This window comes from Lathamus discolor, chromosome 3, assembly GCF_037157495.1.
Source record: "Lathamus discolor isolate bLatDis1 chromosome 3, bLatDis1.hap1, whole genome shotgun sequence".
NCBI classification, from domain to species: Eukaryota; Metazoa; Chordata; class Aves; order Psittaciformes; family Psittacidae; genus Lathamus; species Lathamus discolor.
Window position 1 is genome coordinate 43637176 of NC_088886.1, and position 19686 is coordinate 43656861.

The window sequence follows — 19686 nt, forward strand, 5'->3', positions numbered from 1 at the left end:
ACATTACTGTGGTGTCACAAATATTCCCTGCAATTAAAATGGAAAGATATGAAGCAAAAATTTACTTATAAAGCTTATCATTGTAGGTACCAGACTGTTCAACTGCTTCGAGTAAAATACCACAGCAGGAAAGAAAACTCATCCACTGGATTCACAAGTTGCTTTTATCTGGATAGTCAAACTAATGAAAGCAAGAACAGAGCTACCGCTATACTGAGAGATCTAAGCACCATAGTGTGTCTGAAATACACAGTACTTCTAAACAAATTATGCATTCCTTTTGAGATCTGTATCACCAGCGGGGCAAGAAAACAACATTTAATTTTCTGTTCAGATTTTATTTGAAATCTAATTCAAATTGTCAAAGCTACAAAAAGGGGGAACATTTGAGTTATTTCTGCTATGTCACAACATTCTAAAACAAAATACCACTACTGCCAGCAGATCACTTACACACATTTCTGATGAAACTCCTAAACACAAAAATGTTTCTTTTGGGAAATAGTCACAATGAAGGTATTTTGTACAATATAAAACAATGACAAGTCTACAGATGCCATTACTCATGAGTATACTCGTGCATTCACAAAAAAAAAAAAATTATCAGGAATGCTTTTTTGTTTTTTTTTTGTTTTTTTTTTTTTTTAACAGACTGTTCAGGCACAAAAACAAAACCGCATTTCCAGTAAGTGACAGCATCATAAAAAATAATAACATTGTCAGTGCTTGCTTTTCTTTGACTTCTTGTGAGATCTGTGAGGAGAACGGGACTGAGACCTGGATTTTTTCCCTGACTTTTTAGGGGATCTGGATCGTGATCTTCTTGATCTTTTGGGTGTCCTGGAGCCAGAAGGTGACCTGCCAAAAAAAAATTAGGGTTCATGTCAAAACCTGACTGATGACACCAACTTTTTTTGCAGTTATTTGGAATTCATTTCTTCAACTAAACAAGGTACAAAGTATTTTTCTTTAGTAAGGGGAAATAGCACAATGATTTCCTGCCTTTGAGAATGAGGCAGTTTTTGCATTATAAGCACTAACTGCAGTGCTTAGAACCCACAAGAAAAGGAACACCAACTCATGTCCTCCTTAAACCTACATAAGGAATTTGCAACCTTCCACATCTGCCTCAACCACCTTGGCTCTTGTATTAATAGCAGCCTGTATTTGTACAGAAGAAAACAGAAATGAACAACTGTTTTGAACTGTTATGTTAAAGTACTTCTGTTTTTATTTGAATTCCCAATTTATAGCACAAGAATCCAATTACTGTAAATATTTACGATATTCACATGAAAACAGCATGAAAAGAATATTCCTCAATATGTCCGAGAAATCTTCCATTAATAAGACATTCTACACTTTTAAAAGAAATGGAAGCTGAACTTTCAAGTTCAAGCAAAACCATCAAGACAATAAGAAAATCTCACCCCAAGTTTAACATTAACTAGAAACAAGTATCTGTCAGTCTGGAGATTAGGAAACACCTACTTCAGACACAAAACCCCATAAGCAGTATCTAATCTAGATTTTTTTTCCCATTAAAAAAACAATCATGGGAGAGGAGATTTATGTAGCAGATGAACAGTGAAAGTCTGCATGCTCAGTATAATTCTACAAGTTTTAGCTATAGAATATTTGTCCTTTGAAAATAAAATCTAATAAAGAGTAAGATGCTTTGGTTTAAAAGCAGTATTCCTCAAAATTATCAGTAAACAGGTGAACAAGAACATAGAAGTGAAGAGTCTTGAGTTATCAAGGCAGGAGCCTGTATACATTTCAGACACCACTGTCCACAGATATTAACCAGCAATATGCAGCATAGTCCATTACTAGAGAAAATAATTGTGTACCCAATGTGCTCTGTTAAAAGAAACAAAACTCACCCACACCTATATACATAACTTTTCTGCAACCTAAAATGGAGAAGATACCAGCTTACCTTTTGCCTTTTTTACTGACATCTCTGGGAGAATCCTTATGTGATGACCGAGAACGTGAACTCTCTTTGTGGGACCGTTCTGAGCGCTCTGACCGTTCGGATTTTGGTGATGGAGATTTTGCTCGTCTACTGCCACTGCTGCGAGATGGGCTGGGTGAAGCACTGTGTCGTCTTTTCCTTTGAAAAGAAAGATACAGTCATGTACATGCACACGCAGATGCAGAGAAGTGAAAATTGATACTAAAAAAATAGCTTTCTTCCTGTAGATATTTTCTTTTGGCAGTATAACATTAGATCCTTTGAAGTAATTATAAAGTAGTAGAGTTTTTATTACTTAAAATAATAAAACAAAGTTCAACACGTGCATAAGGTTTTCTCTGGTTGAAAAAAAAAAAATAATTAAGGCCTGTGACTCTTCTGCTCATCTCTGACAGTGTAAAAACATTCTGTCATAGTTTCCTGACAAGCAAGACATTCTACCCAATCTATCCTTAATACCATCACAATTTGTGGTATGACTTCAGTACAGTTTTCTGAGTAATACACTGCAGTTAGTTCACTGCTAAAAAAAGAGTTAAGTATCCTGTTTGCAACTGGTAGCGATTCTACCATATTTCCTCAGGGCCTAAATAAGCCAAAAAGGGATTCTCATCAAAAGGGTACACCACTTGGGGCAGGATAAAAATGACACTTCCTTTAATATTTTTAAGTATGATTTATTATCCAAAGCATGTTTTTTTATTGTTTGGTGGTTGTTTTGTTGTTTTTTTTTTTTTTTTTTGGGTGGTTTTGTGATTTTTCTTTAAAATAAGGTGTGTAATACACCACAATTTCAAGTCTGCTGCTGTATACAAAAATACTAACCATGAGGTTTTTCCTCCCATCCACTTTACTCCAAGGAAAGCCATACCTCTCTTTTCTTGTTGGTGTGCATTCCTCCTTTTCCTTCTTGTCTTTGGACCTGGAGTCACATTTTTCCTTGTCCTTTTTGTCTCTGTCTCGTTCTCTTTCCAACTCTTTTTCTTTTTCCTAAATTATTAGAAGCATTAATGATTTCAGGTGAAGTGTGACTAATTACTAAGTAAAGACACTTAAGCTAATCACAAACAGCATAAAAGCAGTGAGCACTGAAAGAACACAGCACATAATCCAGGAAGGAGCTAATGTCACACCACACCACTCTTCAAATCTGTACTACTGCTTTGTACACAGCAGAATTACTTATTGTAACACAAACATTGACAAAACCATGTAAGATATTGCCCTAGGTGAGAAAGTCTGAGTATCTAATTGGAAATGAACAGTCTTCATTTTATAGATTTTGGGAAAACATTACAGCTGTAATAGATCTTCTAAACTAAATTAAACACAAAGGGATACCAAGAACCTCTTTTCTACTTAAAACACATGCATTCATCTTCATTAATCCAGACTGAAAACTGAGATAATCTCATAACTACAAGACATCTAAAAACAAAACAAAAATAAACAAGATTCTGCAATGGCATCTACTCTGTCAAAAAACCCACAAATATGGTTCATTTCTATATACCAACAGGACCATTTTGAAAGAAAAAAAATATACCCTTAGCAAACCTTGCCTGTCTGCCAAATACAAAAGTAACTATACAAAAATAAACCTAAACCATCGGCAAGTCTGAACACAGAGATCAAGAGAGATGTGCTTCTTCAGTATTGGAATAAGGAAAAAAAAAAAAATCCTTCTGTGGCAAAAAAATGAACAGATGTTCCCTGCATACCCCATAAAGATAACAAAGAAGGGGCGACTTCACTAAATGAAAGAAGGGGGTGAGGGAAATGAGTGAGGGGAGATTAACACAAGTGCAGGAAATACCAGGACAGTTATACCAATCTAGCCTCGCATTTTCTTTACATGGGAGACTTATCAGTGAAATTTTAAAGTTCCCCTTATCATTATACCTGCTATTGCAAACTACTGTTAGATTCCATTAAAATCAATGGGCTATAGAGATATTCCTAGTTTATTTGTTAGCATAGCTAATTATTTCATCTTGATAAATAGGAATAAGCTATCTTAAATAGCTTTAAGTTCCTCTTTTCTTAACAATATACAACAGTACTAAGATCTGACCTTGGAATTCGACAAAAAATGACAACCGACTACCAAGTTTGTGGGAAATGCAATCAGAGCTAGTATAACGTTATAAAAGCTAGCTTTATTATGGCATTAAAGCAAAAGATAAAGTTATTCCCTTATCAACAGAATTATTTTTTAAAGAACACCTGTTCCTTATAATTAAATTGTTATCATAATTGTTAATTATCATTAAATATTTCTTAACTAAATATTACCTTCAGCTTTGAATGTGAGATAATTATAAAAAAATGTGAAATATTGCAAGTTGGTTGAACTTACTCTACACAAGGCATCTAACAAAGTTATCAGAATTATGATTTCTGGGGTTTTAAGCTAACTGTTTAAAAAAGTAGGTAAGCTAATTCTTTAAAGTAGGTTCTAACTTACTGTCTCAGTCAATATTCTATGCTTATTGTACAAATCACTTCTTTCTCAAATTACAGAAAACACTGAGGAAGTGGAAAGTTTTAGGATGTAACTACATTTAAAAGGAAAGTTACTTCTAAAATCAAAGTCTTAACCACTAACATCAACCTCCAAATGCATAAATGTCCTTTAGGGATCAGCTTTCTTAATTTTTACGAGTCTCTTTCTTCAAGGTGCTTGGCAAAGTTACTTTTAGTGAATTAGTCAGATATTGAGCGCCAAATGATGCAAAGAACAAGTGACAGCCAAACATCTGGTGAAAACTGCCTATTTGTATTTCGCTTCCAGGAAATTGCATGGGTACCTAATTTCATCACTGATCTGCCAGTCTGTGAAACTAGATTAGAGAAGCATCTGCCACTTACTCTCCCTCGCTAAATGCATTGTCCAAAGAGGCTCTGTGCTCTTTTGTAATGTTTCAAAGATTCAGATCACATCACATGCATGATGCTAATTTCTAAAGCCACTCTGACTTCATAGTGCAGAGAGGACTACTGATTATGGTAATGATACAGAATTATTCCTTTTGCGTGACAGTATGAGCTGGAATTATCCAGGAAATCTTAGACACTGGAGAATCAGAAGCATATATGCTGCTTAACACCATTCCTTCTCTTCCTTTGGAAGCCTTTAACACAATGGATCAATTGCTGACAGCAAAATGAAAAGTCTGAAGAACAGCTTCAATCAACATCTCTCCCTTTCCTTTTCCCACTTAACAGTTTGCTTTATGTAGGAGATCCAGAAGTGACCTCTATGGTTTCGAAACATTCTAATGATACCCATCTGTACAGTGTGAAATCCTACATCATTATGAGATTACGTAGGAGAGATTATGTCTACTCTGCAGAAAGCACTTGGACTCAGACATGTGGTTTGACATTATAGTAGAATTTTATCGAAAACCATGTGTTGTTCTGCTTAATGCCACCTTACATTCAATAAACTCAATAAAATCCTATCACAGAATCAGAGCCAAACATAAAGAACATTTCTTACCCTCTGGAGCAGCTTGTCTCTATAGTGTTCAACCTGTTCCTGAAAACTCTGGCCTGGTTTCTTGGGTCTTTTCCCAGACTCTAACTCATCCTGAAACTTCATCACCTTAAGCTGTGAAAATAATACTGACCATTAGGTTATTGGGCTTATTGTTATCCAGGTAGGCAGGTGACTGAAAATGAAATTCCCATGATTCGTATTCTTCATCCTTCCTATACAAGTTTGTGCACAGAAAGATACTAACTTTATTTAAACTGGACCAAATCAACAAAACCACATACACGTCTGCAGGCACCTGCAGTTGTTTACAGACATGTTAAAAACTAAAAATAAAGGGATCTTTTTCTGTTATTCTATTACATTCTGTTCACATCATTAGAAGAATGCACCCTTATATTTCTTAGATCATCTCTATTTTTTCTTTCAAAATTAAATAATTTACTGCAGGTTTCTTAATGTATCATTTCAACTTTTCTTGTCTACTCCAAGTTTTCCTTCAGAAACTGGGTTTTTTTTCCATTTAACCCTAAATGTTAAAATCAAAAGACTGATACACTTAGGACATTAAAACAAATGCATCTCCTCTTTAGGGCTGTTTGCACTCAGTGGCTGATTTGAAAGAAGTTGGTTTTTACTAACATAATACTCTATCGTGCACTAGCAAGCTTAGCAACAAAATCCAGTTAAATGCAACACTAAATTTACTGTGATAATATTCTCAACTGAGTCAAAAAGTTAAATAAGTGTCAGAATTTTTCCATGTGGATTTTTTTTTCCCCCTAAATGGACTAAAACCTTTCCCCAAGTTGATTCACATCATAAAATTTCTCTCACGTGTCTTAGCATTCATTTGTCAATTTTTAATTCTTACTGACATGGCCTTTTATAGACAATACTTCAATTTTTCTTTTGTGATCAGAAGAATTTTGGGGGGCTGAGGGGAGGGGTGGGGAGCAGCTTAGTAATAAGTTATGTTGTATGTGTCAACCATCTTCCAAATGTTTACGCTCTGACCCTCCTGTATTTCCTGTCTCAATACCAATTGTACAGTCATATTTGCAAGAGTAGATTTTTCCAGTGCTTGAGGTTTGGTTTCATTTTTAGCTAACACACAAAATATTTTTGTCTTTAGAAATATTTAACTCTTCCACACCGAACACACACACACACACAAAGGAAAAGACTTTGTCAGCTGTGTCCATTTTGATTATCTGAAGGGATTCTTATTCTTCAGGTCCTCAACTCCATAATATGAAGGGGGCACTAAATCAAATCCTAAAAATTTCTTTTTTCCTTCTCAAGAGAAGGCCATACCAGATATGAAGACACCACATACTCTAATCCCTCCAATTACTGACAGAGAAGGAAGGAAAGGTGCAACAAAAACAAATCAATCATAAGAGCAAATATGTTAAGAAACATAAAACCCAGGCAAAAACAGCACTACTTTGAACAGGATCCTCTTCCCCTTCAGTTACAGAGCTTATACCAGCAACACATTTTTCATCTTAGTCTCAGAATACTATGGAGTAACTCGTTTTTGGGGGGAAGGGATAGACCCCAATCAGGCATTGCTATCTTGTTTAAGCTAAATTTCTGACAAATGTTCTGCTTACCTCCCTCATTTTACAGAGTACGTGCTACCTAAATGTTAGCAGTTTTGCTTACAAGTCCTCCAATTAAAATCAGCAGCCAACGCAAAGCTGACATCATCATTTGTCATTTTTTCTCTGCTCCTTGAAATGCAGAAATACCTTTTGGATCCATACATTCAGTGTCAACCTGTACAACCTGTTCTGCTACAAAATCAAGCTTGCTTTCCCTATCATGGTAAGGAAGATAAAATAAGAAAAGCCTATAAGAAAAGCTACTGACTCAACACCTCCCTAAACTCCAACTATGTTAACATCGTATGGTTTCCCAAGGCAACTGGGGTCTTTTACAGAACAATCATCAATGGATCTCTGTCCCACATAGTTCCTGTATCTCCCTTTGAACCTATGTAAACTGACTCCTTTTAGTACAACCCCTGGAAAAAGAGACAAGTGGTACAAAATGCTGAGAGGGCTTTAACAGCTCACGTCCACCCTCCCTCACCACTCCAAGCAAAGAGTTTTTCCTCACCCCTAGAGGTGAGGAAATTAGAGTGCTTGGCTTAGCCTTCCAATAGTCAAATCAACTCACTAATCCAGTAGAAGCCCACCCCTCACCTTCAATTACGCACACACACACACACACATACACACATACACACACACACACACACACTGCCCACATTAATAAGATGTATTGTCTCAGCGTAAGAATGAGCAAGTGCCAGTGCTCACAGGTAGGATCAGGATAGTCCCTTTCAGCAGAGGCAAGTAATTAGCTTTTGCTATTTCATCACCATCATAACTGTGTTTTAAAAGAAAAAGGGTTACTTGGGTCCCAAAGTCCAAAAAAGAATTTTCTAAATAATTCTACCGCTCAGAATTACTATATAAACATATACCTTAGTTACTTCCCTTCAGCATTTCACTATCCATAGCATATTAGTCATAACGAACATTCTTCTTATTGATCTTTTCATGTAGTGTATGATGTTTACACTCCTGTCATAGAGATCCAGATGCACCCCCAGGAGAAAGAGAGCTCTAAAACTTTGGCTGAAATATGCTTAAACATCTAGTTGATGAAGCATTGATTTGTAAGCATTTCAACTTTGTAAACCTGCATTTAAAAAGAACTAATGTAATCTCACTGAATTGGCTATTCTTTAACTATTTTTGTCAAACAAAAACCATTAAGATTGTTCATCCTTAGAAGAGGATACATTGACTTTAACTAGAGCCTGTAATATGCATAGCAATATGGAAGAGGAAATTTCTCAAAACCATGTGCCAAAATTTGGTAGTATTAATTTCTCAGGTACAGCAGTCTCCCACAGCAGAAAGACATCAGAGGTTTTCAGAGACTGCAATGCAGAAGTGTCAAACATCACTGAGGTTCCTGTGAGCAATCTCTACTAAGTGCTCCAATGCAGGGATCATATTTCTCACTAACCGTAAGGAGGTATCTCTCTTAAGTTCAAAATTAAGAGCTCCACAACACAAGTTTTGGCTTTTGGTTCTCACCTTGAAACTTCCCCCTCTCTCCTCAAACTCATTTGGGAGAGATTAAAAGATTAAGACTTCCCCAGAATTTAAGGCCTGGATTACAGACTAACCAGTTCACTAGCAAGTTACAGAAAAGGTTAACATCTTGCTACCATGGTTCAGGGAAATCACAGACTGATGCAAACCCAAGTCCTGCCTGTAACTTTTTGCCTGCTGACACACACAGGTGTGCTGTGGGTAGCCTCCTTTGCTTAAAATAAATCTGTTTTCAAAAACTGTTCTTAGTTTTCTCATCTTCTGCTGATACTGAATCCATACACAGCTGTCTCTGGGGCAAGAGGAAAGACTTTTTCATACAAGGTTATTCCACAGTTATACAGCCTCATAACTTCAGTGGCCAATTTCAAACACAACTTATTTGAGGTAAATTAGCTGCATATTACACACTAGGATTAACTAGGAAGTCAATCACCAGATGTTTGATAAAACACAGGAATTTCTGCTTGGTATGTAATTGCACCTAAATCTAGACTGATTACAGATAGGATACACATCCAAGACACCTGGTTGGAACCAGGTGATCTTTAAGGTCCCTTCCAAGCCAAACCATTCTATGATTTTACGACTACTCTGCATACTAAACACCATACAAGAAATAATGGAAACTGTGGAACTTTGGGTTCTTGACAAAGGTATACAGGGCCCTGAAATTCACAACAGGTCTTGCATACGATCTGCTCTTCTGGACTACACTTTATCTCTTCTTACCTTGTGTTTAGTCATTCTCTGTTGAAGATTGAATACTACACCAAAAGAACTCTGATCTATTTGTCTTGTACAGCAATCTGTATCAAGAAAGCAAGGACAGTAACCTCCTTTCCTTGGTGATATACAGGAAAAACCTCTTTGGCTTTTGGTAGAAAAACAAATTGCACCTCAAATACCATGAAACATTGAGGGGTGGGGTGGGGGGAGAAGGGGAAGGGCAGGTACACAGCCGTGGGGAATCTCTATGTACCGAGCAGGGGGGATACTGACAGGGCACAGACACAGGACAGTACAGCAGAACCCAACCCTGCACCTCCTGGAGTTCAGTGGTAGGTAACAGAAAGACTGAACAGGAAGACTGCAGACCATTAGTCTCCTACCTCTGATTAAGCAATGAAATGCTACTTTGAGGTATGAGGTAGCTAACACAAAGGTGAGCCAAGACAGTTACTGAAGAGGACAAACCTCCTCCACTCTGTGCTTTTTGGGTAGGATTATAAAAGCTTGCATAGCAACATGGAGACAGAAGTAAAGTACCTTAGAGAAAGGCCCAAGGAGGACAATGCTGTTTCATTTTGCCTGTAAAAACCATTCTGAAATTTGAGTTATAATGTAAAGCACAGTGCCACACTTAGGAAAAAAAAAAAACAACCAAAACCAAAAAAACAAAAAACCACACCAAACAGTAAAGAAATCACTGTTCTTCTATGTTACAAAGAAAATCCTTTGTTCTGGCTAAGGTCTGGAAAGAGTTAATGCTCCAGGTTCACAGGGGTTTGGGAAATGCAAACAAAGGGTTAACAACTTGCCTTCTCTGATGGCACCAGTCTGATGGCTGCGCTCAAAGTTTATTTCTTACTGCACTTTTCCCTCCCAGCTGGCAAACTGAATTTACTAACTGTGCCAAGAGAAAAAATTGTACTCATGACTTTAAAAAAATGCATTAAAAATTATGTGTCAGCTTCCCTGCGAGTCACTGTGTAAAGTGCCAGAGAATCAGACTTTGCCCTTTTTTTGCCAAAGACTTCAAGTGATGTTTTTAACAGTGTACATTAGATGGCATAATTGTTAAAGCTAGTAATTGGGGTTGGTTTTTTCCTCCCCTCAAATTTAATAATGGATGTGTTCTTCAGCAGGGACTGGGTACATACTAAAAAGAAACTTTTGAGTGTGAATGCTTTCTGAGTACTTTCCTGTCAATGACAGACTTAAGGAGAGACTTTAAGTACTTCTACCTAGTGTCTGAAATGTTCTGGGGAAAAAAATTACAATCCTTTTCTGGATATTCCATAAGTCTCAAACTGAGGTGGTAATTCGCTTACCACAAAGAATAAAGACTGCAATATGCACTTGAAACCATCACATATTTACGATCTAAAACTGTTAGAGACAATTGCATTGATGAATGAACTTGCAACACTTGTGCGATGTAAAACTGACAATGGTTAAAGTAAACGACTTCCTAATCCACCTCCACAACTGCCAGGATAACTTCCGTAAAACAGATACTGAGTCTGGAAGGAACCCTCTCCATAACCACTACAATCAGTACTACAACAAAATGAAAAGTAGGTACACTTGTACTTTCATTAGTCTAACAACATATATTTCCTACAAAACTACTGCCCCCATGAGTCAAGATAAGACATAAATACTGTTTAGGTTTTCTCAGATTCAGAATCTGCTCACTTCAAATGGCTATGCATCGTGAACTTTCAAACTGCTATGCAAAGGAAGAGGTTCCTAAGTGCTGAGTTATAGTCCATTAATTTTAATAATCTGAATTATTAAACAGAAGCATATTTGGGAGAAACAACAGTTGTGACATTTTAAAAGATTATTACTTGTACATCTTAAAAGATTACCCTGGGGCTTTGCTAATGTCTGATTTTAACTAAGTAGTACATTATAACGTAAAAATTCCACATTCAAAATATTACCCAAATTATAATCAGTCACTTGGAGATGCTATATCTGCAACAAGTAGTTTAGCAGCTTCTTAGTATCAATTTAATGCACTGAACAGAAGGCACAGGAATTTCAGTATTCAGTGTATCATAGGTTTTAGTACTGAATAGAAGCTGGAAAGCTGTATGCAATTTTAAAACTTTTAATTTTAATTGCATTGAATTTAAATTCAGGTTTGCATGGCACTGTATGACAGAAAGGCTTCACTGCTAAACAAAGCTTGTGCTAAATTCTAGTTACTTTCTCAGTCAGCCACAAACTCAGAAGACAGTATGAATACTTAAGAATCTGCACTCATCAACTTTAACAGCTATACCAAGGCCTATGCTTGGAGAAAGGATAACAGAATGAGTGAGTCCTATAAACTACATGTAGGTCTTTGATTAAAATACCCCATTTCCAGAGCCACCTTGTTTAGTTGCATCTAATTCTTTGTTTGATGGCTGATACAGTGAAAAGAGCAACTTCTAAATGCAATAAAATACAGACACTTCAAGGCAAGAGACGGAGAACAAGAAAGGAATAGGACTAAGGGCACATCCAAAAGTCACTCCCATGTGCCAAGAGGAAGAAAGTGTAGAGCAACCCATGCAACCACAGGCTAGCAGTGGTACTGAAAAAGGACACTGAAGAAGAGTAATTCTCAACATGCAATATACTCTGACTCAATTCTTTATTTTTCCTGCATTATTTTAAAAGCCAAAACAAGCAAGGCTGGTAAACCAACATATCTTTGTAAAAATACACTGGACTACAAGAAAAAAAATATATTAAAATAGGATTATTATGATTTCAGTAAAAATAACTCCCTATTATATGCAGAGAACTGGGGAGGAGTGAGAACTGGAAAGGTACTGAAAGCGTGGCATATAACAGCACATACTGACCTCTATCTCTCGGAGTTTGGCACGCTTTTCTTCACTCATTTCTGAATATTTAACTGATGACTTGGATTCAGGCATTTCTTCTTTAATAGGATTGGAATACATGTGTTGCTCTTCTGATTTTGAACTCTGAGTGTCGTCTTCATCTTCACTTTCTTCTTCTTGACTTTACGGAAAACATAGAATTAACTGATATAGATACATATAAGAATGACCTGTTACAAAATTTAACATCTCTCCTAGTTATTATCCAGGATTAGTTACTAGGTTTGAAATCTGTTAAGTAAGTATGTTGTGTAAAAGTCTGCAGCTACAAAAGTTTCTGTGAGACAGATATCTTGGTATTCTCATCTAAACTGTTATGGTTTTGGTAGACTATTCATAGAATTATCCCCAGATAATTTAAACTTTTTATATAAACAGATTGCAGAACAATTCTTGAAATTTAGTCACCGAATCTACATCTACCTCAGCTACAAGTCCACTACCTCAACAAAAATCTCTTTCAGCACTGTAATTGTGCTTTTCAGATACATTGTTTTATAACGGAACAATATTTACTACACTTTCATTTTTTGGAGACAAACCTGACATGGCAGATACTCAAAATTATATTCCCAGACTGGCCACTAGAGTGCTGCAGGATTGCATGCAATGCAGTAATATATGTAAAGCATTAACTAATGGATGCTCTCAACTGCCTAAAGTAAAAGACTGCTCAAAAACAACAAATGGCATGGAGTCTATTAGCATCGAAAGAAACATCTACGCTGGAACATGATTCACTGTGTTTGTCTCAAAAGCAAAAGGCAGAGGTTTAGACATATTCACACATACCTGATGTCAAGATTTCCAAAATGTAAAATACTACTGCCTTTGTTCTTACCATTTGACATTACCAAATCAGCACCAATTTAAAGACTATGGTTGAGAACTCCACCAAAAGGTATAATTTTTTATGATAGAGAAAAATTATGCGGGCTGCAAGCAAGCTACACTAAAATCCTGACTTTTCTACATTTCCTTACTTTCAAATTTTATTTTTGTTCTGCTCTTAACAATACATACATTGCATATACATGCACATATATGCATACGATACACAGAATACATATATCTCATTGGAACTTCCAAAGATGCTCAACCTTAGAAGCAGAAAGTATGTTTTCAAGAGAATGAAAGAGTATTTACTTTTGAATTTCCTCCTCCTCGGATTCTTCATGTTGGTCAAAAAGCTCCCATTTAGAAGTAGTAACAGCTAAAAGAGACCATAAGATCATTTTAACAACAGAAAAAGCTATCACAAACTCAAAATTACTACTTGCAGATATAATAAAAGCTATGATGTAATAAAATTTACCAGCACCTAGCACTTAATTCAGACTACTTCATAGAAATACTCAAACCTCTGCACTATCACAATATTTACTATTTGCAGAGCTACTGACTTATACTGTGTGTCATGTTACAGTAAATCCTTCAAAAGCAGCCATTTGTCAGTTTCTAAAAATCTCACCTCCCAAACAAATATACATAAAGACAACCAACCACACACCCAGATTTTAATTTTTTTTCCCCCCAATATTTAGTGAACTGGAAATTATTTCTAAAGGTTGGTAGGTTATTGAAGTAGAATGACAAAACCAAAATACACTATTTTCTTCACCAAAGTTATAACAAAAAAGTTACAATTGAAAATCCTACTGTATTCCTACAGAAATCATATTAACAGTTTTAAACAGATCAGTTGAAAATATTCATGAAACAAAGAAGTGACATTAGGCTTTCAGTTTACTTCAGGAGGCATTTATTACTTTAATACACACTTTGAAAACTAACCTTGAGCTTCCAGTTCCGATTCATCCACTGCTTCCCACTTCGAAGGGGCAACTTTAAATATAGGCTCATTCTTTTTTGAGTCTTCAGCTGCATCCACTGTTGGAGAAAAAGACATAGAAAAATAATTTCCAATACTCTTCAAAAGTACAAACAGAGAAATCCTAATATAACTATCAGATTTAAATACTAAAACATATTAAGCTGCTTTATTATTCACAAAGAAAAGAAATCAGTATTTGGAACCAGATACGCATAACATCAGAAGACACCTACTGTGTCTCTGAAGCAATCACAGACTAAAATCAGTTTTTAAACTAATTCTTCTATAACAAATTGAAATTAATCAAAGTCAACATTTTACAAAGCTACATGCCGTGTTAATTCTAGGCTGAACTGTAAAAACTACTTGGGGAAAACAGATCATTAAAAATTGAAGGTTCAAATTGAAAGCAGTATTGAAACATTTCATACAAGGAACTCCATCAAGATCATCATCCAGCGACTTAATTGGGACTCCATCCAGATCATCAATAGGAGCAGCATCAATAGGAATTCCATCCACATCCTCTAGTGGAGCACCATCAAGCTCTTCCTCAATGGGAGCACCATCAAGATCATCTGGTACTTCCTGAAAGCAAAGAATAATTAATTATTTCAATAACAAATCTACACTCCTTTTCTTTAATGCTGCAATCACTGATTCATTTCTTCTTAAAGGAACAGTTTTGAAAATACCTAAACACAAAACCCCTCAACTTTAACAACTTCTGTTACCCAGTACAGTTGCTTATTGTAGAAGACACACATGACAATATTCTCCTATAAAAATTTTAAGTAAGAATTTGGAATTTTTCCACAATGTATGGGAAGCTTTGTAATACCTATATTTAAAAGAAAAAGATACTAAGCTGAGGTTTAGCTTGAAATGAGCCAATTACAGTCAGATAAATTATACTTCGTCCATACGAAAGATTTCCTGAGAACTAGCCATCTCAACAACCAACAGATATTGACTATTTAGCAAGAACACAAATTTAAGGAACACATGTAAATGCTATGTACACCTCCATATTCTAACATGTTAGCTACACTGTCTTTCATAGGGGCATGTTCATTCTGCTCTACTATAAGAGAAATAAGCTGACTTTCAAATTATACTGTAGGTCTGCCTCCAACTGTTCCAAAAGGCATGCTTCCAGAGTTAACAAGATTAACTTAACCTAAACTTACATAAATTTATGTCTTTATTTTCTCGAATAATATATGTAACTGAAAAATCAGTACACACTGACTCAGTGCTAATGGCATCCCAAAACTTTAGAGCATAGAACTTAAAAATGTTGAACAGTAATTTATACATATCACTGTATAGTAACAAAAACTCATTACACATCTTATTTAAAATAACATTTATTTTAAAAAACATAAATACTGTAGCATAACACAAAAGTTAGGAACTTACTGCTCTAATACACTAGAGCAAAGATCAAAGTAGAGTATCACCAGTGTAAATGACCTACAACAACCTTCCTCTCAAACTAAGAAAGCTCAAATGGTTCCATCACATCTAAGTGTGACACTCACACAAACAGAATGTGGATGATTCAGGTAGCCAGATGCCTGGCACTTGTCTTTGCTCTGAAATGGTTTCACAATATACCACCACCACAGCACCTAAACTACAAGCAACAAATGTATAAACAGATCAAACAGTATTTGCATCTGAAAAATCTTAGACTTGTATTTAAGAGCAAGGATTCACAGGAAAAAAAGGTTTGTTCACCTTAATAGAGACATCAAAATAGTCCTTGTCAGCCCTATTTCATACTTACACATTTTCCTCAGCAGCTGCTAGCATCATTGCCAAGGTCACTTACCTCTGTTTCTTTATCTTCCATGATATTTACAAGCCCCAAGAAAATATTCTGTAGTTTGATCAGAAATGGTTCTGGATAGATTGCCCAGTCTTCCCATGCTCGGAAGCATGTCATTACCCGTTGCTAGAAACAACAGGGAAAAAACACGCTCATAAGTTTGTATTAGGAAATTTTAAGTGATTGGAAATACACCACAGAGAACTAACACTGTAGACAGCTACTCCTAATTAGTTCCATACTAGAGTATATTACAATGATACCATGCTGATCTGAATGAAACTATGTTACTACTTTCATGGTTTTTGGGTTATTCTTGTCAAGCTTCAACTCAAGCTTGACACATTAAATGTAGCTACAGGTATTAAAAATAATAGTAAAAAAATATTCTACTGCCTGTCTTTACCACATAATTTAATAAATAGTTTTAAAATAGCACGTAACTAAAATTGATTCTCAATCTGGAGCAATTGGGAGGAAAGAAGGTAGGACAGCCAGGATAAAGGCCTTAAACAGGAAAAACTACACTGTCAGCTTTGTATTTAAAGATTCTGATTTAAATGGAAAAAAAAAAAAACAAAACCAAAAAATAAACAAAAAACCCCCACCACCACCAAAAAAAAACCCACCAAAACCAAAAAACAAACTGTAGAAGCCTCTTTAAAGCAGGAGAAGGGAAAGCTAGGCCGAGCATGAGAATGGTGAGAAGCAGAGCACTTCATCTCAAAAATCACTCTCAACTACCCATGATCAGACTGCTTATTAAAGCTCAAAAAAAAAAAAGCCTAGCACAAAAAAAACTTTAAAAATAACTTTATGCTGTTAAATCCACCAGTTTCTTCCCACAGGTAGCACCCAAGTTTATTTCTGAAACCAAAATATAGGTAGTCCAAAAATAATCAGAAGGCCAGAAGGCCTTGTTTGCAACTCAAGTACTAGACAGATATCCTCTCAACTCCACAAACATACATCTACAGGTATACTTCAGTTGTTAGATGCTAATTTTCTTCCTTAATTTCAAGGCTATCTTTAAAAGAGAGAAAACTTGATTTATGTTTTTTTAAGCTGACTGAGGAAGCCTGAGGTCTAAATCATCTATCATAGTATGCTGTCTCTTGTGCAGGAACACCTCTTTATTTGACTTTTATGTCATGTAAATAACAATGAAATACATACCTTGAAATTTTCAGACTGTAAATGGCCTTGTATTGTACGGTAAGTAGCATTGAGATCAGAGAATATCTGACATAATTTTGTTTCAAAACTAGAATTAAACATACACATTTCTTTAGTTAAACTTCGTAACATATGTTTTTTGGACATACATAATTAATGAAAATGCCTGGGACAGGACTCAAAAGAGCAAAGTTTTGATCCCTATATTAGCCAGGTAATGAACTATAAAGCAAATGATTACTGTGTATTACATCGTCTTGGACAACAACAGAATTGTGAAGGGAGATCTTCACATCTGCTGCAGTCTCTTTATACCACCTGGAAAGACTGGAGGAGGATAAAAGGAATTTTACAACCTTATATGTAATGAAAGAATTGTCTCAAAATTCAACTTGTATTTTAAAAAAATTCTTTGTTATATTTCTATTCTTATTTACTCAATGAGGTCCTCAATGAAAAGCACAGTGAGTAGCATCTGCCTAGCTTCCCTTGAGCTTCTCTCAATGTGCAGAAAAGAACCCTGGCACAGCAAGACACACTGCCACAAGAAACATAATTTTCAATCACCTGTTTCATAACATGCTAAACACTTCCCATCATGCTACCGTAATGTTAGAGAAACTCCAAGAAGTAGACGCAATTAAATAAATATTACAAAGGCACTCTCCATTGGACATTGTTCTTAAATTCTTCTCAGCGCCTCAGAAACAAAGTACATAATTCCCTCACAAGTTCTTCAGAGTTCATGGAGATATAAAAACACCTTTCAATTAAAATAAAATAAAATAAACAAAAAAAAAGAAAAATCTATTTCTAAAACTGACTTCTTCATGTCGATTATTTCCTATACCATACCTTGGATATTACCTACAGGCTCTCTTTCTGTAAAGGGGCACATGAGTTATTCTCACCTCTGTGAAGTTCCATGTAAGTTGTCCCTTGAAAGGGCATGTAACACTTCTTTTTGCATTATAAAACAATTGTATGCATTAGGATACTACATATTACACATTTTCATGCAGAGAGATGTAAATATCAGTGTTGTAACAGTAACCTCACAGAAAAATATTAATTTCTCTACAGGCACATTTACCCACTGACATACAAAACTGAACACAAAGATTTTTTGGTTTTCTTTAATCAATCACCTAAAATATTATACTTACAATTTTCTATAGTAGGAAGCATTGGCAACTTTAGCTGAAGAGTTGTATAACACATCCGACACTAGATACAATCTTGCAATCTGCAACATAGAATGTTCAAGTCAAGAGAACTCTACCATTTAAATGATCCTGAAAATATATGCATTTTTCCAGAAAAAAAAATACAAGATAATTTTAAACTATCGAGAAGGAGCAAATTCAAATTAAGTGTAACACTGCCATGTTGTTAATAAACATGCTAAGAGGCAAGTACCTTATGCTACACAGTACTAACCACTGTAACCTATTACACAGTATTACAAAGGACTGATCATGGCATTCCAGTTTTTATTTCCTTATTTGAACAAACTATTTTCAACTTCACAGAAAGGCAGAATTTAAATTATAAGCAAATTCAGAATGAATGTAATCATCGAATCATAGAATAGTTAGGGTTGGAAAGGACCTAGAGATCATTTAGTTCCAACCCCCCTGTCATAGGCAGGGACACCTTGCAATAAACCATCCCACCCAAGGCTTCATCCAACCTGGCCTCGAACACTGCCAGGGATGGAGCACTCACAACCTCCCTGGGCAACCCATTCCAGTGCCTCACCAGCCTTAAAGAACTTCTTCCTTATATCCAATCTAAACTTGCCCTCTTTAACCCGTTACCCCTTGTCGTGTCACTACAGTCCCTGAAGAAGAGTCCCTCCCCAGCATCCCTATAGGCCCCCTTCAGATACTGGAAGGCTGCTATGAGGTCCCCACGCAGCCTTCTCTTCTCCAGGCTCAACAGCCCCAACTTCCTCAGCCTGTCTTCATACGGGAGGTGCTCCAGTCCCCTGATCATCCTCGTGGCCCTCCTCTGGACTTGTTCCAGCAGTTCCATGTCCTTTTCATGTTGAGGACACCAGAACTGCACACAGTACTCCAAGTGAGGTCTCACGAGAGTAGAGTAGAGGGGCAGGATCATCACCTTCGACCAGCTGGTCACGCTCCTTTTGATGCAGCCCAGGATACGGTTGGCTTTCTGGCCTGTGAGCGCGCACTGCCGGCTCATGTTAAGTTTCTCATTGACCAACATCCCCAAGTCCTTCTCTGCAGGGCTGCTCTGAATCTCTTCTCTCCCCAGCCTGTAGCTGTGCCTGGGATTGCCCCAACCCAGGTGTAGGACCTTGCACTTGGCATGGTTGAAATTCATAAGGTTGGCATCAGCCCACCTTACAAGCATGTCAAGGTCCCTCTGGATGGCATCCCTTCCCTCCAGCGTATCAACCGGACCACACAGCTTGGTGTCATCGGCGCACTCAATCCCACTGTCCATGTCACCGAAAAAGATGTTAAACAAGACCGGTCCCAACACCGATCCCTGAGGGACACCACTCGTTACCGGTCTCCAGCCGGACATCGAGCCATTGACCACAACTCTTTGTGTGCGGCCAGCC

The 19686-nt window shown here is 36.5% G+C and overlaps 1 protein-coding gene across 6 annotated transcripts in view; it reads right to left on the reverse strand.

Moving 5' to 3' along the window:
* Positions 1 to 317: 317 nt before the first annotated feature.
* U2SURP (U2 snRNP associated SURP domain containing) overlaps positions 318 to 19686 on the reverse strand; it is a 44747-nt gene continuing 25378 nt past the window's right edge. For 5 of the 6 annotated variants that reach the window (XM_065674913.1, XM_065674912.1, XM_065674911.1 and 2 more), the window contains 11 exons: positions 18260 to 18339; positions 17094 to 17181; positions 15921 to 16043; positions 14515 to 14671; positions 14044 to 14139; positions 13396 to 13462; positions 12208 to 12370; positions 5487 to 5597; positions 2853 to 2971; positions 1943 to 2119; positions 318 to 858 (listed from right to left, as the gene is read on the reverse strand). In XM_065674913.1, coding sequence (XP_065530985.1) covers positions 720 to 858; positions 1943 to 2119; positions 2853 to 2971; positions 5487 to 5597; positions 12208 to 12370; positions 13396 to 13462; positions 14044 to 14139; positions 14515 to 14671; positions 15921 to 16043; positions 17094 to 17181; positions 18260 to 18339 — 1320 coding nt within the window. In that variant the 3' untranslated portion in view covers positions 318 to 719. The remainder of the gene's footprint in view (positions 859 to 1942; positions 2120 to 2852; positions 2972 to 5486; positions 5598 to 12207; positions 12371 to 13395; positions 13463 to 14043; positions 14140 to 14514; positions 14672 to 15920; positions 16044 to 17093; positions 17182 to 18259; positions 18340 to 19686) is intronic. The other variant, XM_065674914.1, reaches the window with a different exon arrangement.